This window comes from Crinia signifera, chromosome 3 (assembly GCF_055691185.1).
Source record: "Crinia signifera chromosome 3, ASM5569118v1, whole genome shotgun sequence".
Classification (NCBI taxonomy): domain Eukaryota; kingdom Metazoa; phylum Chordata; class Amphibia; order Anura; family Myobatrachidae; genus Crinia; species Crinia signifera.
The window spans coordinates 329,677,361-329,700,866 of NC_139219.1; the positions used below are offsets into that span (position 1 = coordinate 329,677,361).

At 47.5% G+C, this 23,506-nt stretch overlaps 1 protein-coding gene across 3 annotated transcripts in view; it reads right to left on the minus strand.

Moving 5' to 3' along the window:
• Window positions 1–23,506, minus strand: part of SCARA3 (scavenger receptor class A member 3) — a 47,714-nt gene that overhangs the window by 18,491 nt on the left and 5,717 nt on the right. For 2 of the 3 annotated variants that reach the window (XR_014471867.1, XM_083178852.1), the window contains exons 2-4: window positions 10,063–10,137; window positions 7,662–7,781; window positions 3,650–3,748 (exon numbers count right to left, since the gene is read on the minus strand). Coding sequence is in view for 2 of the 3 variants with exons in the window: in XM_083178852.1 (XP_083034978.1) it covers window positions 3,650–3,748; window positions 7,662–7,781; window positions 10,063–10,137 (294 nt within the window). In the remaining variant the exon portion in view is untranslated. The remainder of the gene's footprint in view (window positions 1–3,649; window positions 3,749–7,661; window positions 7,782–10,062; window positions 10,138–23,506) is intronic. The other variant, XM_083178853.1, reaches the window with a different exon arrangement.

Sequence of the window (23,506 nt, forward strand, 5' to 3'; positions counted from 1 at the left end):
CCACAGCGGTGTCGTCCGCAAACTTCACCATCTGCACGGATTCTGAAGTTGACACGCAATCATGCGTGAACAAAGAATATAACAACGGGCTCAGGACACAGCCCTGTGGTACGCCTGTACTAACCATGACCTCGCCGGAGATATGATTTCCGAGCTTCACTACCTGTGGTCTATTCACTAAAAATTGTAGGATCCAATTACACAGATACCCATTTAACCCCAAATTAAAAAGTTTGGAAACCAACGAAGTAGGAATAATGGTATTAAAAGCAGAACTAAAATCCACAAATAAAATTCTAACATAGGAGTCCCTCTTTTCAAGATGGCCCAACGTTTGGTGCAGAACCAGCAGAATCGCATCATCCGGTCTACAGCATGATGGTCGACAGTCATTAGGTCGACATGGGTCCAGGTCGACACGGGTCCAGGTCGACATGGGAAAATGTCGACATGGTTCTAGGTCGAAAGGTCGTTAGTTCGACAGGTCGTTAGTTCGACAGGTCATTAGCTCGACAATGTCTAGGTCGACAGTCAAAAGGTCGACATGGGATTTTTCACTGTTGAAATGGACACAGTTTGAAGTGCACCGCATCTTCTCGCAATGCGTCGGGCACGGTGCCGCTCTACGCTTGGCACACTATTTTATTCTACCACCACGCCCTAGTGGATGGTAGGGCATGAAATACCTCCTGTCGGCACATGTCAGCTCAAAAGACAGTGAAAAACGCCATGTCAACCTTTTGACTGTCGACCTAGACATTGCCGAACTTATGACCTGTCGAACTAATGACCTTTTGACCTTTTCCCATGTCTACCTTTTCCCATGTCGACCTTTTCCCATGTCGACCTAATGGTTTCGACCTAATGACTGTCGACCATCATGCTGTAGACCAAATGACCGCATCCCTATTAAATATGTATGCCTCAGTCTATGTCCATTGTTATTGGCATAAATGCTCGTTCAGAATCCTGGTGGTGGGGATTCCTGCATGCATATTACCAATGCTGAGCAGTGCCGGAATCCCGATATCAATGAGGATGTCAGTGCCGGAATCCTGGTGGTAGGGATTCCTGCATGCATATTACCAATGCTGAGCAGTGCAGGAATCCTGATATCAATGAGGATGTCAGTGCCAGAATCGTGGTGGTAGGGATTCCTGCAGGCATATTACCAATGCTGAGCAGTGCCGGAATCCCGATGACAATGAGGATGTCAGTGTCAGAATCCTGGTGGTGGGGATTCCTGCAGGCATATTACCAATGCTGAGCAGTGCAGGAATCCCGATATCAATGAGGATGTCAGTGCCAGAATCACAACTGCCAGGGTGATGAACATAAGTATGTGGGGTGGTTAGGGAGAGGCCGGGATTAGGGTTAGGCTGCAGGGGGGAGGTTAGGGGTAGGTTGCGGGGAGGGGTGGTTAGGTTTTTATCGGAGGTTAGGGTCAGGGCTGGATTAAGGTAGGTCGATAGGGGTGGCTCAGCTGTCCCAGGGCCCCCACAAATGAAGGGTCCCCACATACTGAAAGGCTCAGGGGCTACGCTGCCGGGAGTTCCCCTGCAGCCTGCACGTCCATCCAGTGACTGAGCTACAGGCTGATGCTATAAATACTATTAGAAATCAGAGCCGCTCCGACAGACACCTCTCATTGGCTCCCTGCTCCCCTCTGCACTGATTGACAGCTGAGCCGCCGTATAGCAGAACAGGACAGGTGAGCCCCTAAACTTCCCCTAAAATGCCTGGGCACCCCTGCGGTTTCCCTGGCACTCCCAAAAAATCGACTGGTTACCACCCCCAAACGCCGGCTTCCTGCCAATCACCTTATGTACGGCCAGCGATGAGAATAGTAGCAGCATTTTAGCGCAGGACGACCTGGCGCATGAGCACTATGTTCTGTACACACGCACATATCGATAATCGCTCACGCTGTGAATTCGGTGCCGTGCGATCAGGTCTGAATTAAGCGCATTCTTCCGTATGAAATGATTCTCAGCGTAAAACCTGCTGGGAAAACATCCCGCACAAACCCTTCCACCTCACTTATTGCATTGCAGATGTTTATTGAAACTAACAAAATCATTGTGTTCAGAGAACACATTAAATCTGTTTAATTGGATAATCAGCATCATTATCTCCAGCTGCCTAGTACTAAGTACCAGTACAGCCGGCCCTCCCGACTGGTCCGAGCGGTCTGCAGACATTTAATCAGATCAAAAATAACTTTAAGTTCAAACAGGATGTGGAGGTTTGTAGGCTGAACTCTCGGTAGCGGCAGAACAGACGGCCCTCAGTCTGGACAGATGTTATTTTGGGGGGGAGCTGGTGTGTAAACTACAAGAGTTCTCAGCCGATGCGGAAACCCAAACTTGCTTTTCTGCGGGTTGTTTCAGCGTTCGTAAACACTTCAGTGTAGGGGGGATCTGTTTCATGTCTGAACCAGTGGTCGCTGGGGGCTTTAAGGACGGGGTCCTTTCGGCAGTTAGAAGGCAGAAAACACATTTTGGTTCAAATCCTCATAAATTACCCTTCATTGGAAAACAACACACAGCTGATCTGTTCTGGGAATAGACGTACACAGGTCTGCAGCCGTAATGTCCGGCCCGCAGTCCTCTGATGAACTGGATGGAAGCACGATGTTTGTGCAAGATAATGCTTACGCAGCATGTGGCACGCGGATGTAATAACACTCCAGATGTGGAGGATTTAAGGCAAAGGGCCAGATGTACTAAGCTTGAAAAGTGAAAAAGTGGAGAGTGATAAACAAGCAGCCAATCAGCTCCTAACTGTCATTTTTCAAAAACAGCCTGTAACATGGCCCTTAGGAGCTGATTGGATAGTACTTTGGGCCAGATGTATCAAGCTTCAAAAAGTGATAAAATGGAGAGTTATAAACAACCAGCCAATCTGCTCCCAACTGTCATGTTACATATTGGCTTTAAAAAAAATGTTAGGAGCTGATTGGCTGATTATTTGCCATTCTCCACTTTATCACTTTTTGAAGCTTAGTGCTCCTGGCCCAAAGTACTATACAATCAGCTCCTAAGGGCCATGTTACAGTATGTTTTTTTGGGGAAATGACAGTTAGGAGCTGATTGGCTGGTTGTTTGCCACTTTATCACTTTTTGGAGCTTGATACATCAGGCCTTTATCTCTCTTCACTTTATCTCTCTAAAAGGCTTAGTACATAGACCACTAGGGTCAGTATCACAGAGTGTCACTAGATTGAATACGCTGTACCTAAGGTAAATGCAGTAATTCCCGAATTGCAAACTAGAGATGTTGGGTTTGGTTCTCCAGAAATCCAAATCCACCCAAATTTTCGGGGATCCAAACCGACCCAAAACCCATTCCCGGGAACTCCTGAAGAGATCCACTTCAAATTGAGTCCCGCTTCTGATCTTCCAGCAGTTCAGAATCAGATTTTAAGTTGCAAAGAATTATGTAATTTTAGCAGTTTGCATCAAATTTAATCGGTTTTAAACCAAACTGAAATCTGAAGCGGAACCAAATCATTTGAGGGTGGTTTTGCCAAAACCAAAACACGATGATGTATTAGAACCAACACAACATGAAACTCGAGCGGCTCCTCTTATGGCTTAGAAAACACAGAAGTGATCCCAAAAGATAGAGGGACGATCAATATATTTACCGAGCTCTTGAAGATTCACTTGCACCGACACGATCTTCTTCTCGTAACTGGACTTAGCCGTGCTGAAGTCTTCGTGAAGGGAATCCACTCTCCGGAACACTACAAGTAACAGGAGGGAGGGAAAATTCATGCTTCATTCATTACTCCGAATTTCAGGATGACATTATACACTGGTCACTTTTACAATCACATTTGTGTGCAGCTGTGAATGTTTTGTAGGCTTTCATTTAATGGACATTGTCCGGGACCCCTTTTTTTCATGCTCTCTCAAAACCTGCGCATAGCCAATCAAGAGCAGCATGCTATGGGTCAGTGCACATCAGCACAGATAAGAAAACCCTGTGTGATCATGTGCTGCTGTTTCTTCTATCAGGGGTTCCCATAAGAAGGGATCATGAGAGTCCTAAGCAGGGACTCCAGACCAATTACAGCAAATCACTGTGATTACAGCAAACCACTGGCCTTGTAATTAATCCCCTTAGTGGCACCCTTGGCAGAATCTGAAGAATTTGAGAGTTTTGAAGGTCAATGCAGGGAAGCAGGAAATATATATCTGAAATTGGAGCCTCCTGCAGGATTTTGGAGGGTAGACCTCCGCCTCCCCCCTCTGTCTATCTCTTCACTGGCTCCCCATTCCTTTCCGAGTTCTCTTTAAACTCCTCACCACCACCTACAAGGCTATTTCCTCCTCCACCGCTCCTTACCTCTCTTCACTGATCTCTATCCACACTCCCTCCCGTCCTCTTCGCTCCATCGCTGACCGCCGACTGACCTCTCACCTAATCACCTCCTCCCACTCCCGTGTCCAAGACTTCTCTCGCGCTGCCCCCCTGCACTGGAACAACCTCCCGCCACCCACAGAGGCGTAGCTAGGGCGGAGCCGGCGGAGCGTGAGCTCCGGGCGCAATAAGTTGACAGGGCGCCGGAGCCACGCACCGCAAACGGCATTGCTGCCCTGCCCTGCTGTATACTGCCCTCACGCTCGCTCGCCCGCCCGCTCACTCACTGTAGCGGAAGCAGCAGCAGCAGGATGTTGATGGCGGCAGCGGCTGGCAAGTGCAGGGGAGAGAGGGTGTGTGTGAGCCTGTGTGAAGCTGGGAGCCGGCGCCATGGGGTTCGCAGGGACGCGGTGCAGCACAGTCAGTGGCCTGCTGTGCCGGGGCTGCAGGAGCCGGAGGCAGGATGTAACCACGCTGCTCCCTGGTTACACATCCGGATGAAAGGTTGCTCTGTGGACCGGAGGGAGGAGGACAGTGGCACACTGCCTATGTAGTGTAGTTTTGTGAGGTGAGCAGCATGTGGATGTGCAGGGGCAGAGAGGGGATGTCTTTGCTTTGTGTTATTGAGGTGGGGTGTGTGCATGTATGCTGTGTGTACTGTGTGTATGCTTTGTATGTGTGTAAATATGTATGTGTGCAGGTATGCTATATGTATGTATGCATGCTATGTGTGCGCGTGTATATGCTGTGTTCATGCATGTAAAATAAGCGTAATAGCCCGGTGTGTAATCCACCTCCACAGTCAAATCATGTGTGTGTGTGTGTGTGTATATGTATATATGTGTGTGTGTGTATGTATGTATATATATGTGTGTGTGTGTGTGTGTGTGTGTGTGGAAACCCCCTAACGAAAATCCTGTGTTGGCCATTGATATATAATAATGTAATAGGGTGGCGGGTACAGTGCCTGGAGCAAGGGTATGCCCTTGCTCCAGGCACTGTGGCACCTAGCTACACCGCTGGCCACCCATCAGGCTTTCTGATTCCCTTACCTCCTTCAAACGCTCCCTCAAAACCCACTTCTTCCGACTAGCCTATCCCTCCTCCTAACCTCTTTTGATCCTCCTATCCTGCCTCCGTTCCCCTCCGTTCCTACTTATCCTGTTGTTTTTCGTTCGTCCACCCACCTATTTTGAGTATGTTAACTCTTATGAGTAGGGTCCTCCTGCCTCACGTACTCACCCTACCTCTTTACCTCACCTGTGCTCCTGCCCTGTTCTTCCCTTCCTCTACTTCATCTTCAGTCTCCTCGACAATTTTGACACCTACTTCAGAACTGATGCTGATTTAGTTCTACCAGCTATACCCCTATTTATACTGTATTTTATCAACACACCCTGTACGTTACCTTGTAATTTGTTTTTTGTTTGCTATGTACAGCGCGGCGGACACTTTGCGGCGCCTTATAAATAAATGTACTACTACTACTACTACTAGACAACTATGAAATGTATACACCTGGATGAAAGTTTCCTCATATCTCAGGAAGCATTGGTAGTATAGGACAGGAGAATCCCCCTCCAGTGCACAGCGCAGGCTGCTTGCTCTTGCATAAGACAGCGCACACGTGACCAGCGGAGATGTCCTTCATCTGTCATTATAGAACTCCCCGGGCTGGGCCGAGCACATTGTGTTATGGTGAATAGTTTGGCAGATGACGGGGTAGCGGGGAAGGTCACACACTCCCACTGTTTATGTTATGCTGAAATGTTGGGTATTTCCTCCAGTAAATCACATAGAGATAAATCCCTTCTGTGCAGCGGCGTTCCGCTCAGCATCATTACTGCAAACAAATAACATTTCTTAATGTCTGATTGCAGCATAACATATCTCTATCCAACATCTGGGCACGTAATAACCCTGTACCGCTCAATGGGCAACTGGGCACGTAATAACCCTGTACCGCACAGTGACCAACTGGGCACGTAATAACCCTGTACAGCACCGTGGGCATCTGGGCACGTAATAACCCTGTACCGCACAGTGGGCAACTGGGCATATAATAACCCTGTACAGCACCGTGGGCATCTGGGCACATAATAACCCTGTACCGCACAGTGGGCATCTGGGCACATAATAACCCTGTACCGCACAGTTGGCATCTGGGCACGTAATAACCCTGTACCGCACAGTGGGCATCTGGGCACATAATAACCCTGTACCGTACAGTGGGCATCCGGGTCTGGCAGTGTCCCATGGTGGGGGCAGTTGGGCGCCCCCCTCTGCCCGACACTGCTAGCGTGCGCACATCATTTACTCCTGGAGACAGAGCCGCTGGCCAGGCCCCCACAACTGCGAAAATGGGAGCCTGGCCTCGCGGGAGCCCCCTGGTTTGCTAAGCCATGCCCTCTGATTTTGGCTGCACGCCTGCACCACGCATGGGGGGCCTGTCTTGTGCGTCTCAGAATAGTTTATTTATTTATTACATTTCTTATATAGCGCAGCATATTCCATTGCGTTTTACAATAGGAGACAGTGATACAAAAACCGGGTATTTACAGAGAGTCAAAATGTAGGAGGGCCCTGCTCACAGGCTTACAATCTATAGGACGTTGGGTGGTATGATATTAATATAATATCGAACTACAAAGAGTGTCTGTCTGTGTGTGTGTGTGTGTGTGTGTGTGTGTGCGTGTTAGGGTGACCACCTCATCCCTTTAATTCCGGACACATATTAATTACACAGGTTCTGTTGCTGACTGACTTTAAGACTCCATTTCACCTGGTTTTAATCTGCCACAAGACCTGTGTAATTAATATGTGTCTGGAATTAAAGGGATGAGGGGGTAACCCTAGTGTGTGCGTGTCTGTGTATGTAGGGGGGTTATGCAAGGGGTTTATACTGAAATTATCAATGCAATAGGGGTGGCGGACGGGGTCCCGACAGTCGGGATACCCACAGTCATTTACCCGACGTCGTGATCCCGACTGTTAAAACACAGACAGACGGGTTCCCGACGGCCACCGGCTATTCTCCCTCGTGGGGGCCCACGACCCCCATAGAGGGAGAAAAGAATAAGTGGCGAGCGTATCGAGCCACCGTGCCCGCAGCGTGGCGAGTGCAGCGAGCCCGCAAGGGGCTTTGTTGTGCTCACCATGCTGTCTGAGTTCGGCCAGTCGGGATCCCGACTGTCGGAACCCTATACCACACCCAGCAATAGAGCCAACCTGTTATAATTTATACAATGTTACACAAAACCAAATATCTTTTCCCGCGTAGGTCCCCGACTCACCCAATGAGGCCAATACTATAACAACGATGATCAGAATCACAACGAAGATGTAGAGAACTTTCACTGAGTTCTGGAGGGAGAGGTTCTTCTGACAGCGGGTGCAGGTAGTCCTGGCCCTACCTGAAAGAACAGATCAGAATAAAAGGATAAATACCTGTGACAACCTAGAAATCCCGGGGCACACTGAGCACCCCTTTCCTGCTAATGCTATAAGTGTATATTACAGTTTACGCTCAGCCGGTAGGTGAATATTGGGGTGATTACGGGATGAGCTGTCGGGATAGGAAACCGCTGAGTACAATATTTGTATCAGTTTTATAAAACGATGTCGTGTAAATGATTCTGAGCGCCGATGCGACTATACATATTCCCAGTCATTCTCTTCCATACGATGGCACTGGCCGCCCCATCTCTCCGTCCACCAGAGCAGCAGACGTCGCTATATCCCCTGCTCTAGGTGCTGGAGATGCGACTGATTTTGATGGGCCTGATTCACACCTGTTCGCTAGGTCGCATATGTTCTCAGACTAGTGAACAGCTAAACGCCACCCTCCTTCCGGCCAAATGTCAGGCCCCCCACCCGGTACCCAAATCCCGTTGCTAGCATGTGAGGGGGTGTGTTCTCTAACCCATCCCATCTCACACAGCCAAACGGGAGAAAAATAATTTGAATGATTTCTCTCCCCTTCGGTAATAATTCAGTCCAAACAGACTTTTATTCCGGCCGCAGATCCCCGAAAAGGGGGCGGGTGCTGACATCATGTGACCTTAACATCACCACGCCTGCATGTGCAGGGGAACGCCCAGCATTTTTATGGGCGTTCCCCTCCTGCTGCTGCTACCCTGCCCGCCCCCTTTTTGCCCCTCCTGGAGGGAACAGGTCACCGAAGCTGCTCGCTCCCGCGGTCTGCACATATTTGTGCACAACCAGGGATTTGAACTTTAAAATACAGTATCACCACTTAAATGAATAAACACAGTTATTGAGTTCATACAGTAGTCCCTATTACTATGATCCGTCTCTGGTATCTAAGTAATGACATAATTTCTGCTTTCGATGTGCAGCTCGGACTCTAGGTCCTAAACCCAGAAGACCAATCATTGTCAAGGGCAGCGCTTTATACCCAGAGGAATGGCGGTACGGCATGTGGCAGCGTCTGATTATATAGCAGGAGCTATTGGGAGGCAGATAAATTCTTTATAAATACTTTTAGAGGAATGGTGGTACGGCGTGTGTCAGCGTCTGATTATATAGTGGGAGCTAGTAGGAAGCAGATGAATACTTTATATCCAGATGAATGGTGGTATGGCGTGTGGCAGCATCTGATTATATAGCGGGAGTTACTGGAAAGTAGATAAATACTTTATACCCAGAGGAATGGCGGTGCAGCGTGTGGCAGCATCTGATTATATAGCGGGAGCTACTGGGAAGCAGATAAATACTTTATATCCAGAGGAATGGTGGTATGGCCTGTGGCAGCATCTGATAATATAGCTGGAGCTAGTAGGAAGCAGATAATTACTTTATACCCAGAGGAATGGTGGTACGGCATGTGGCAGCGTCTGATTATATATCAGGAGCTATTGGGAAGCAGAAAAATACTTTATACCCATGGGAATGGCGGTATGGCGTGTGGTAGCATCTGATAATATAGTTCGAGCTACTGGGAAGCAGATAAATACTTTATACCCAGAGGAATGGCGGTGCGGCATGTGGCAGCATCTGAGTATATATCAGGAGCTATTGGGCAGCAGATAAATACTTTATACCCAGAGGAATGGCGGTACAGCATGTGACAGCGTCTGATTATTATATAGGGGGAGCTAGTAGGAAGCAGATAAATAATTTATATCCAGAGGAATGGTGGTATGGCATGTGGTAGTGTCTGATTACATAGTGGGAGCTATTGGGAAGCAGATAAATACTTTATACCAAGAGGAATGGCGGTACAGCATGTGACAGCGTCTGATTATTATATAGGGGGAGCTAGTAGGAAGCAGATAAATAATTTATATCCAGAGGAATGGTGGTATGGCATGTGGTAGTGTCTGATTACATAGTGGGAGCTATTGGGAAGCAGATAAATACTTTATACCAAGAGGAATGTCGGTACAGCGTGTGGAAGTGTCTGATTATATATCTGGAGCTAGTAGGAAGCAGATAAATACTTTATACCCAGAGGAATGGCGGTACGGCATGTCGCAGCGTCTGATTATTTATAGGGAGCTATTGGGAAGCAGATAAATACGTTATATCCAGAGGAATGGCGGTACAGCATGTGGTAGCGACTGATTGCATAGCGGGGGCTATTGGAAAGCAGATAAATACTTTATACCCAGAGGAATGGTGGTACGGCATGTGGTACCCATGCACTGGGCACAGCTAGAGATGCCTTCTTACCATTTTGCCTGTATCTGGAGGAGGGCATGTCATCCTCGTCTTGTATAAGTTCCTCGTCTGAAAGACAAAATAAATCTGCTTCTTTTTATAGCACACAGATACAGAGCCTAGTATACAGATTCTGTTCTGGTTATAAGGTCACTGATCCTGAACCATTGGGATGTCATTGTAAGACAAGGGGCAGAATGCGTCAGTCATGGCATTGCTAGTGGCGCATCTCACCACTCTTCGCACTCTGGAGCTTGGTACATATGACTCATTGCAGCCAAATGACAAAACAGGGGCATGCAATAGACAGGTACTGCCTAAAATCAGTCTTTAAGGATAATAACCACTTATGTACTGACCAGAAGGTGGACGTGATACATACTGTAAATATCACACACGGCTGGAAAACCAGCGCGTAGTCTGACAGCTGATCAGCCGCTGGTCTCATGGTGTTCCTAGCGTACCCGGACCCTGGGTCCTCATACCCTTCCCATTGTCCACCCAATGCTTGAGTCGACCTTAGCCATGTCCACCAATTTCAGGTGTCAACCTAAGCCTTGTCAACCGTCGGTGGTCAACCCAATGACACATACCCCAAAATAAATGGGAGATTACCTTGCAATACATAGATGGTATATTTGTGCTGTTGAATTTAATTTATATACTGCTACCAGGGCCGGTGTAAGGCTTTTCAGCACCCTAGGCAAAACTTCAACCTACTGCCCCCCCCCCCCCCCCCCTCCCCATGCTGCCACCAATAACCACTTTCCAACCTCCTCCAAGTCCTCTGCTTTCCATGGAGGCCCCCAGAACCCTCCCCTTTACCACCCACAACAGAGTACAAGGAAGAGGGGGCAGCTAAGTAGGGAAGTATGCCTCAAGGGAAAGTATGGAGGTGAGGTCTTAGAAGTTCCACAGACGCCACCTGCATTAAGTACAACAAGGATCCTCATAGATATCCTTGAATTTTTTGATAGGCAGACTTGATGGCGCAACCCAGATCCTGGCGCCCTAGGCAGCTGCTTAAAGCTGCCTAATGGTAGAGCCGGCCCTGAGTGCTACCGAGTATTCAGCACAGTGCAGAGAATACTGTCATTCCCAGAAGTATACAGCCATATTGCCTTAGGATGCACCAATGAGGGGGTCACACTCTGCCCAAAGCTGAAATGCTTGTTGTTGTGAATATTTCTATCCTTGGTGAGCCCACCAAACCCCACCCAGCGAATTCCGCCCCCCCCCCCCTCGCAGCGCGGGTTGCCCGCACTGACTGCAAATGGAGGTTTAACATAAAGGCTAGGGGGAACACCCACATCTGCAGGATCCGGGAGGGTAGGAGACTACGCCTATAGCTCGGGCAGGCGTAGTGTGTGAAGTACGGATGGTGTAATGGTTATAGCATTACTGCCTCACAGCACTGAGGTCATGGGTTCTATCCCCACCATGTGTTATATATACGGGGGTTGGGATCATTTGGTCTATTGCATTATGGTAGAAAGTCATTAGGTCGAATCCATTAGGTCGACATGCTAAAAGGTCGACATGATTCTAGGTCGACATGGGAAAAGGTCGACATGATTCTAGGTCGAAAGGTCATTAGTTCGACAGGTCATTAGTTCGACAAGGTCATTAGTTCGACATTGTCTATGTCGACATTCACAAGGTCGACATGGGGTTTTTCACAGTTTTTTTACCTGAATGTCAACACAGTCGACATGGACACAGTTTAAAGTGCACTGCATCCCCTCGCATCGCTCGCTGCGCTCGCTATGCGTCGGGCACGGTGCCTCGCTACGCTCGGCACACTATTTTATTCTCCCACCACGCCCTAGTGGATGGTAGGGCATGAAATACCGCCTGTCGGCACATGTTGGCTCAAAAAACAGTGAAAAACTCCATGTCGACCTTGTGAATGTCGACATAGACAATGTCGAACTAATGACCTTGTCGAACTAATGACCTGTCGAACTAATGACCTTTCGAACTAGAATCATGTCGACCTTTTCCCATGTCGACCTAGAGTCATGTCGACCTTTTAGCATGTCGACCTAATGGATTCGACCTAATGACTTTCTACCATAATGCAGTAGACCAAATGACCGCATCCCATATACGGGGCAGTACAGATGGTGTAATGGTTATGTTACTGCCTCACAGCGCTGAGGTCATGGGTTCTATCCCCACCATGTGTTATATATACAGGGCAGTACGGATGGTGTAATGGTTAGCATTACTGCCTCACAGCGCTGAGGTCATGGGTTCTATCCCCACCATGTGTTATATATACGGGGCAGTACGGATGGTGTAATGGTTAGCATTACTGCCTCACAGCACTGAGGTCATGGGTTCTATTCCCACCATGTGTTATATATACCGGGCAGTACGGATGGTGTAATGGTTATAGCATTACTGCCTCACAGCACTGAGGTCATGGGTTCTATCCCCACCATGTGTTATATATACAGGGCAGTATGGATGGTGTAATGGTTAGCATTACTGCCTCACAGCGCTGAGGTCATGGGTTCTATCCCCACCATGTGTTATATATACGGGGCAGTACGGATGGTGTAATGGTTACATTACTGCCTCACATTGCTGAGGTCATTGGTTCTATTCCCACCATGTGTTATATATACCGGGCAGTACGGACGGTGTAATGTTTATATTACTGCCTCACAGCGCTGAGGTCATGGGTTCTATCCCCACCATGTGTTATATATATGGGGCAGCACGGATGGTGTAATGGTTAGCATTACTGCCTCATAGCACTGAGGTCATGGGTTCTATTCCCACCATGTGTTATATATACGGGGAAGTACGGATGGTGTAATGGTTAGCATTACTGCCTCACAGCACTGAGGTCATGGGTTCTATCCCCACCATGTGTTATATATATGGGGCAGTACGGATGGTGTAATGGTTACATTACTGCCTCACAGTGCTGAGGTCATGGGTTCTATTCCAACCATGTGTTATATAACGGGCAGTACGGGCAGTGTAATGGTTAGCATTACTGCCTCACAGCACTGAGGTCATGGGTTCTATCCCCACCATGTGTTATATATACGGGGCAGTACGGACGGTGTAATGGTTACATTACTGCCTCACAGCACTGAGGTCATGGGTTCATTACCCACCATGGCCCTAACTGTGCAGAGTTTGTATATTCTCCCCGTACTTGCGTGGGTTTCCTCCGGGTACTCCGGTTTCCTCCCACAATCCAAAAATATACTGCTAGGCTAATTTGGCTCCCAACAAAATTAACCCTAGAATGTCTGTGTGCGTGTACATGTGGTAGGGAATATAGATTGTAAGCTCCACTGGGGCAGGGACTGATGTAAATGGTCAAAATATTCTCTTTAAAGCGCTGCGGAATCTGTGTGCGCTATATAAGAAACTACTAATAAATAAATAAATAAGTGAAAGTGTGACCCATCCTACTGCACAGTACATGGTTACCTGAGCATACGGTACATACCTCCCAACTGTCACGATTTTAGAGGGACAGTCCCGATTTTCGGGTCCTTTCCCTCTGTCCCACCCGCGGCAGGCATTGTCCCGCTGCGGGGGGGGGGTGGCAGTTGGGAGACCCCCAATCTAGTAGAATAGACGCTGTGCGCATGCGCACAGCGTCTATTCTCGTATGAAAATGAGGTTGCTGCTAATTAGCATAAGCCACGCCCTCATTTGCATACGCCCGCCCCCTTTTCGGGCGCTCGCGCAGCTTTGCCGCGTGAGTGTCCCTATTTCATACGGACAGAAGTTGGGAGGTATGATACTGTATAAACCCAGAGTTCCAGCAGGCATAGTGTGTGATGTGAAAGTGTGACCTATCCTCCTGCACAGTACATGGTTTCCTGAGCACAGTGGCGTAACGAAAAATTTTGCTCCCCCCCACCGGGACAATTTCGCCGCCCCCCCCCCCCGGACAATTTAGCCGCTGCCCCCCGTTAAAAGACCCCCCTGGGGAGCTGGCAGGGGGGTCCGTGCGGCGCGGAGGTACCTGTATTCAGGGAGAGCCTGAAGGTCCCTGCGCCTGCGGTGCTGAGTATGATGTTGCCGGGGTCCCTGCAGTGAAGTGGAAATAACGCGCTATCTCCGGCGGAGATAGCGCGTTATTTCCACTCCACTGCAGGGACCCTGGCGGCGGCAACATCATACTCAGCGGCACAGGGACCTCCAGGCTCTCCCTGAATACAGGTACCTCTGCGCCGCACGGACCCCCCTGCCAGCTCCCCGCTGCACCCACAAGCAGTGGGGAGCTGGCAGAGAAAAAATAGCGCCCGCAGACCCCGGCGCCTCCCCGCCACCGCGGGGGCTGCGGCCTTATAGTTACGCCAGTGCCTGAGCATACTGTATAAACCCAGAGTTCCAGCAGGATCCCCAGAATTCCCGCTCAGCGGCGTAACCATTGCTGCTGTATCTCCAATTGTCTGAGGAACATTTAAGACTTTATGGGGCAGATCCATACACATCACTTTCCAGTATCATTACCGGTATTGAAGCATGGGCCATCTCTATGGGGTCATAAAATGTAACTAGAACCCGGGCAATGGAAACACCAGGTCCGCACATTGCCAAACATGACTCAGACACAACAGTCTGCTTGGAGGAGTAAAGAGAAATCTAGTGCTGACCCTAAGAAGGGAGAGGACTAGGGGGAGCGCTTAGTAAGGGTGGGTAACTCAGCAGCTACTTAATAACAGGTTAGTGACACCTGTATGTTTATGTATACAAGAAAAAAGGGGGGGGTGGAGGGGGGGGGTGCAGCGCTTTAAGGAATAACGTTAAAAACAAATGGAATTGGATGACCTGTACATATATATTTAATATTGGAAATGACATACATATACATACCTCCCAACTTTCTGACGCTCAGAATAGGGCCATTCGCGTCCAAAAAGGGGGCGTGGTGTATGCAAATGAGGGCACTGCCGGCCACGGGAAGGATGCGGGACTGTCCCCAAAAATCTGGACATTCCCGTGTTTAGCGGGACAGTTGGGAGGTATGCATACACACAAACTAAAACAATTATATGAAACAATTGGTTCTAAAAGATGTCCATATCCACAGTTAAGCAACAATTATGAGGGAGAGTCCGCTCCTAGTACGCCCAAAGTCACAATTCGCATGTAATTTGGTGTGATTTTTAGTATGGAAAAAGTGCAGTTTTTAGTAATGCGATTTCTTAGACATGGAAGTGTGTGTCATTTAGTTAAATTAAAAATAAAAACAGCATGAGGTCCCATCCCCTGAGCATACTCAGCTCATGGCTCATTGGGCCGGACCTGGTTCCAAAAATCCGGGGGACAAAAAGCGTAGGGGTCCCCCGTATTTCTGAAACCAGCCCCAGTAGCGCACGCAGGGGGGGTTTCTGAGTACCCAGAAACCCCCCCAGGAGTCTAAGGGCCCTAGTCTGAAAGCTGAGGGTCCCCTCTTTCCATGGGTACAAGAATTTTAAAAATCGGCCCTTGGGAACCAGAGATATCTGACTTCAAAGCAGTGGTCCCCATCCAAGCCTGTTAATTGCTCTTCCCAGTCAGATATTTCAGGTTCTGTCTGACTTAGAGTTTTTCTGAGGATATATTCCAAAAGCTGGGACTCTCCCCCTTTAAGGGGCATGAGTAGCTTGTCTTTACTGTGCCCAGAACCAGAGATATCAGCCTTCCAGCAGCTGGTTACTGCTCTTGTATATACTCGTTGGCAGATTTGCTCTGCCTCCTGAACTCTGATCCCCTAGTCCCCAATAGCATTTGGTAGGTGGGATTCTCTAGTTTTTAGTTCCATTAAAATCTAAGAAATCTATTTCTGGGAACTGGAGATATCTGCAGTCAAGCAAGCTGTCCTCCCACCAGAAAAGTATGAATAATAAGCCCACTCCACTATACACCCCTCCTCTGCATATTAAACATCCTCTACCACCCTGGAAGTTATGTATCAGGGCCCCTTCATTAAGCCCAATGTGCCCTTCTTCCACCCTATCTCCCACCATCTGTGCAGTAAAGGGGTAATTAGTGGAAATGACTGATCCAGGCCCTACATGCTGAGCGGTTGATATAATACCCCCTACTACCCGGGGCACATCAAAGCTTCCTCCACCCCTATCGCTGGAGGTCTACACGGCTGTTGACGCCCCTGTATGTATATATATATGTATGTATGTTTGTGTATATATATATATATATATATATATATATATACTCTCTATGTGTGAAGTGCCCCGGTGTCTTAATCGGAGCATACGGGAGGCACCTGGCGAGTAAAAGCCTGCATTTCAATTTGAGTGAAATTATATATATATATATATATATATATATATATATATATATATATATATGTGTATGTATGTGTGTGTGTGTGTATATATATATATATATTTTATTATTATTATTATTATTATTATTATTTATACATTTGGTCTATCTATAATACTTTAACTGACCCGGCATATACTGGGTCACCTAATTGTCCATCTCCGTGCTTTGCTCCGCCCCTCTGGAAACCCCCTTCTGAAAATCCTGCGTTTGCCACTGAGCCCGGTCCTGTTTTCAAAAATACAGGGGACTATAAAACTGGGGGTCCCCCAACCAGCACTGGGCTCCAACAGCCAGCTGCGTCATGCCACAGCCGGGGGACCTTACGTAAAGAGTGTACCCTGGTTGTGGCATGGCACAGCTGGCTAATGGAGTCTGGTGCTGGTTCCAAAATATGGGGGACCCCCAGTTTTATAGTCCCCTGTATTTTTAGAACCAGGACGTCACATGTGCACCATGGCTGGTCACCGGGGGAGTGGGGACCCCCGAATAAAGGGGACCCGCCAGGCTTCACCCGTCCAGGGTGAACGCCAGGCTGATGTGTGTAAAAATGAGAAAAAACATTCTTTTTTTTTTACAGGAGAACTACAAGCCCCAGCACGGAGGGCATTAATGAGCCTGCTGGCTCTCGTAGTTCACCTGTAAAAAGTCAGACACCCAGAGAAGTATCATTTTAATAACACCCCTTTTCCACCAAGTTCACACACATACTCACCTGGTCCGTCCAGCGATGTCCTCTCTTCCGCTGCTCACTAGCTTATGACATACACTGTAGCGGACAGGGAGACCACCTCTATTTATTGCCAAATGTATTACAATGATTATCAGTAATGTATAGTCTTCTTTCTCTATGTGTGTGGCACTACAAGCCTCAGCAAGGCAGAACCTCTCATTACACAGGGTGCGCAGTCCAGGCCCCCCACATACAAACGCCCTGATTGCTGTTGCAGTTTAAATCTGCCGATGGCTGTTGGCTTTAGTAAATCTGGCCCGAAATGTTTATTCATATGCATTAAACATTTTCACATGTCAGAAACTGCTGAATCCGTGGCTAATAGTTAATTTCCAAAGCAATATTATTTTTCACTTGTCGGCATCATTTTACTGGCAGTCAGGGAATTAGGCGGCCTGGTCGCCAGTAACAACACTGTGACATCATCGGGATGACGGGTGTTTTTTTCCAGCAAACTGGACAAGTGACAATTGAGGAACCGGTGGAGCTGAGCTCCCTGTATTGTACGATAATCTGAAGGTCTTAGCCTATACGAGGAGTAAAGCAGATGGGGATCCCATCGGAGGAAATAGAGGGTATTAATCAAGCCGTCGTCTCCCCCTATATATGTATCCTTGCATTAAGGTTCCTACGTCTGGTTTCCGGTTGTGTAACCGTAGGCTGCCTACAAACAGACCGAGACTGTAACTTGTGTGGCTATTACATAACGCTGCGACACCGGCCAACACTCTGACAGGCTCCGCGGCTCGCCCTGGACTTGTTAATAAGCACCTGCAGGTGGCCATTAATCATCAGCCCTGTCCCTGGCACCAGCTCTGGTCGTGGAGATTCCAGGATCCAGCACTCGGGGATTTGTGCTCTGCGTCGTGTTTCATGTTCAGCATAAAATGTTTCTTAAGACGCCTTATTGAAAACAAGGGATTGTCAGGCAACTCAGGAAAGCCATTATTCCTTTGGCGCTGTTCCCTGGCTCTCGGCAACTTTTAAAGCCCCACGATGAATACCAATTACGTGAAGACTACTTAGATACAGCGTACAACTCTGCTGCTTCCACTTACTGGGTTTTATTTACCCCTTAGGTGGTGGGCAGTGACGTACCTAGGGCATGGCAGCCCAAGAGGTGAAAGGGGGAGCCGGTGCAGCGGGGGGGGGGGCACAGGGCCTCTGTAGATTCCATGTGCTCTGGCCGTCTTCATGAAATCTTCTAAAACATCCATCCAAAAAATGGCCTCCTGCTTGGAGGAGACAGATAGTAGAGGTCCTAGTGGACCTCTAGCATCTGTCAGCATAGTGCAGCGAGCACAGCGCTACCCAGAAGTGCTGAATTCTGGGAGTAATGGCGTGCTGTAGGCATGTAACCCCCTGACAATGAGCATGTTACCTCCTCGCAACATGTAACGCCGTGACAACAAGCATGTAACCCCTGGAAATTAGCATAGAAGCACCTGGCAATGAGCATGTAACTCCCTGGCAATATGTAACTGTAGCACCCCAGAAAGAAATACTGGGACTGTTTTTTGAAGCAATATACAGGAATGTTTATGAATATTTGTTGTTTTGTTATGGAAAACATCCATGTGCTTTATTTATTCTGCTGCCTCATTTCAGGGACACTCTGGGTACTGCAGAGGTTAACTTAACTGTATAGCATGCACTTCCTAGTGCACTGATTGGCTCAGGAAGCTGGCTACACATGCACAGGATGAGGGGAGGAGGTTTTTTTAGAAAGTGAAAGTAAAGAGAGGACAGAGTCAGCCAGCATATGGAGAGAGCATGGTTGCTGAGTGATAGCTGCTGGAGCATTACAAGGAGCAAGAGCACTGACCTCTCATGAAGATAGCCAGCTAAGCTGCAGAGAAAGACATTGGGAGACCCTGGAGTTTATGTGATCCCTCCATAGCCACAGTGACTGAAGCTATAAGGTACTGTAGTGCTGAGAGGAGATGAGCACCCTGGCTGCTGTGAAGCTATAAGGTAGTGCTGGGAGGAGATGAGCACCTTGGCTGCTGTGAGTAAGTAACCAGTGATGGACAGGCATTTGTTTGTAATACAGACCCAGCAAGTAAAGACATTCCCAGTAAAGCAGCTGAATCAGAACTTACATGTGACTAGCCTGTGTTTATCACCCAGCATTTGCAAGTTTCAGCTATTGCTGTTTGTGTTAATACTGCAAAAGACAAGTCCATGCATAGACTGTTGGTTTACCATTGTGGACACTGTGCCATCCGGATAATGTACTGAAAGTAAGGCAAGATACTAAAGGCTGCATCTGCAGCATTTATTCAACTTTGATTCTGTAGCTTGAGAATGCTGGAAAATACTCTATATACTGTATATATATGCTTGAGATTGTGGCTGCAAAAGCAAGGATTCAGAGCCTTAATGCAAAGAGACTGTTTTACTGTCCAAGGGCTTCTTTAATGAGACACACAGACTAATGCAGACCTCAGAACCTGTATTCTAAGTAAATGGTGACAATTGCTATTATTGCTTGAAGAAGCTGAAATTGTAATAAAACCCCTTTATTTCACTGTCACCTGTTTAACTCCTGCCTCTCTGTGAATAATTCTGAGTTGCCACTGAAGATGTTCCTGAAAGGTAAATCTCTGTAACCTCAGACCTGAGTGTTACAATTGGCGTCACGAACAGGATACAAACACAATATCAACATGTCATCCAATGAACAAGCTGCGGGAGATTCTCCAAATACTATTCCAACCATGACCAACATTATCCCAATAATGCTGCCCTATCACTTTGGGGTCACATGGCTCCCAGTTTATAGTGGAGAAGCTTCAGAGGCAAATACCTTAACAGACTTTAAAAGAAAAATGGAGTCGATGTTTATCCTGTGCACATTATCAGACCAGCAACAAGTGGAGATCTTAATTGGGCAGTTGAAAGGCACAGCCTTAGAAGAGGTGACTTCATGGCCAGAGGAGCAAAGAAAAACAGTCGACCTGATCCTACAACGAATAGCCACAACGTTTGATACAAGAACATTGTCTGAACTGAAGGTGGCCTTTTACACAAGAAAGCAGCAGCCAGGAGAAACACTGCGTGATTTTGCCCTCGCCTTACAGAAGGCACTTCGAACACTTCAGGCCATTGACCCAACAGAAATCCGGCCAACAGACGAAGTATTGATAAATCAATTTATAGAGGGTTCCCACGGTGAGATGGTGAAGGTGCATTTACGCCTCCTTCAGTTACAGTTATCTACAAGCTCCTTTTCATCCTTCAAAGAATCTGCCATTAAAATAGTAGGGAAATTAAACAGTCAAGAACTGTCTTGTCCAGAAATGTTGGGGTACCAAGAAAATAAATATGCCCCAGAGAATGTAAAGATGGAAATCCTGGATCTGCATACACCGAAAGGAGCGGCTGCACAGGGTGCTCCGGCCATAGGTCCTGATCCATTAAGTACTATAGAAGTGCAAGTGGCTGAACTGACCCACGGAATCACCGAAATGTCACAGCAATTGCGATACCTCATGCAACAAGAAGGGAAGTGCAGAGGAGAGACAAAATGGCGCACCAAAGAAAAGCAGATCAGAGATGTGGATATCCATCCTATAATCCAAAATCAAATTAAAGTGGTTACCAAACCAGCTACATACCCAGGGAGTGAAGTCACTGCAAGAAGAGTTAGGGGAAAAGTTATTTGGTTTAACAGGCAATATGGCTATGGCTTCATAAATCGACACGACATGAAGAAACAAGTGTTTGTTCATTATACAGACATCCAGAGGTATAACCCTAGAAAATATTTTCGCAGCCTGGGAGATGGAGAAATTGTGGAATTTGATGTTATCATTGGAGCTAAAGGTCAACAGGCTGTAAATGTCACCGGACCTAATGGTGCAGCAGTTTAAGGCAGCAGATATGTAACACATCACAGACGGTATTGGCGCTATTCACATCACAGAGGTCCTCCACTTGACTACCAATGCAATGTAGGTGGAGAGGGGCGCACGGGAATGGAAAATGTGACACAAAGTGCCAATCAGAGATCATATGGACACAGACTGCTTATTCGGGACCTTGAACCTTACAGTTTTGCATGAGGACATGCAACCTTTTAGTGTGGGAGTTTGTAGCACCCCAGAAAGAAATACTGGGACTGTTTTTTGAAGCAATATACAGGAATGTTTATGAATATTTGTTGTTTTGTTATGGAAAACATCCATGTGCTTTATTTATTCTGCTGCCTCATTTCAGGGACACTCTGGGTACTGCAGAGGTTAACTTAACTGTATAGCATGCACTTCCTAGTGCACTGATTGGCTCAGGAAGCTGGCTACACATGCACAGGATGAGGGGAGGAGGTTTTTTTAGAAAGTGAAAGTAAAGAGAGGACAGAGTCAGCCAGCATATGGAGAGAGCATGGTTGCAGAGTGATAGCTGCTGGAGCGTTACAAGGAGCAAGAGCACTGACCTCTCATGAAGATAGCCAGCTAAGCTGCAGAGAAAGACATTGGGAGACCCTGGAGTTTATGTGATCCCTCCATAGCCACAGTGACTGAAGCTATAAGGTACTGTAGTGCTGAGAGGAGATGAGCACCCTGGCTGCTGTGAAGCTATAAGGTAGTGCTGGGAGGAGATGAGCACCTTGGCTGCTGTGAGTAAGTAACCAGTGATGGACAGGCATTTGTTTGTAATACAGACCCAGCAAGTAAAGACATTCCCAGTAAAGCAGCTGAATCAGAACTTACATGTGACTAGCCTGTGTTTGTCACCCAGCATTTGCAAGTTTCAGCTATTGCTGTTTGTGTTAATACTGCAAAAGACAAGTCCATGCATAGACTGTTGGTTTACCATTGTGGACACTGTGCCATCCGGATAATGTACTGAAAGTAAGGCAAGATACTAAAGGCTGCATCTGCAGCATTTATTCAACTTTGATTCTGTAGCTTGAGAATGCTGGAAAATACTCTATATACTGTATATATATGCTTGAGATTGTGGCTGCAAAAGCAAGGATTCAGAGCCTTAATGCAAAGAGACTGTTTTACTGTCCAAGGGCTTCTTTAATGAGACACACAGACTAATGCAGACCTCAGAACCTGTATTCTAAGTAAATGGTGACAATTGCTATTATTGCTTGAAGAAGCTGAAATTGTAATAAAACCCCTTTATTTCACTGTCACCTGTTTAACTCCTGCCTCTCTGTGAATAATTCTGAGTTGCCACTGAAGATGTTCCTGAAAGGTAAATCTCTGTAACCTCAGACCTGAGTGTTACATAACCCCCTGACAACAAGCATGTAACCCCTGGAAATGAGCATAGAAGCCCATGGCATTGAGCATGTAACCCCTGGTATTGAGCATAAAAACCCTTGGCAAAGAGCAAAGAAATCCCTGGCAACAAGCATGTAACCCCCTACTAACAAGCAAGAAACTCCTGGCAAAGAGCATGTAGGTACAAAAATATAATAAATGTACTGTATGGATAGGAGGCAGAGGGCCCCAGAATCTTCTTCAGCAGGGGGGGGTGCAACATTTCTAGTTACACCACAAGTGGTATGGGAAGCTTGTAAGGAGGACTGGGGGAGCTGCGGTGGGGGTCCTGAGCTTCCTGTGGAAATGTGGGCCTGATTCAAAGATGGGGACATCTCCCCTATTAGTAACCCCAAGTTGCCCAGGATGGCTGAGCTGTCCCACAGCAGAGGCCCAAATATGTGTCCAAAAGATGCAGATCCGGGCCTTACCTCCCCGAGAAGATGTAGGCAGTGAGCACTCCCTCAATTTTGGGAATGCTGGCCAGCTCCCCCAAGCCCCCTCCATGGCGATTGGCCGTGCCCCCAATTCAAATTGTCACTTCTACTTCTGTCACCTGCTCCAAACGTAGGGCCCCATTGCCTATTGAGCCTAATTGAGGAGACGGCTCTGTCCTTGAACATTTTCGGTACTTGGCCCGTGTGCTCCTAATCTGGCCGTCCTGGGCAGGGTGGATGAGGAGTGGGTGCTGCTTGGTCAGGATTTGAGCACATGTTCACACAGTCAGGTGAGGAGGATGCCCAAATGTAGAGCAGGGAGGGGGAACCTTCGGCCCTCCAGATGTTACTGAACTACACATCCCAGTATGCCCTGCTACACTTTTAGCATGCCCAAATAGCTAACTGGAGCAGGGCATGCTGGGATGTGTAGTTCACCCTATCACTGGTGTAGAGGCACTTTCATCATCATCTGATCTAATCAAAATCTTCTTCTTCATTATCTAGCACGTACAATAAGATAATAGATAGTGTCTGACTCATTGCCCATAGCAACATCCCATGTGAGATACAGTAGTACTCCCATCTCAGTACATTTCCCCCGCAGTGTGCAGTGAAGGTGCTGATGAGGTGACGCGCTGCCTTGCTCTGGTCTCCGGCTGTTTGCTCTGTGCTGTTTTCCACTGCGCTGCCCA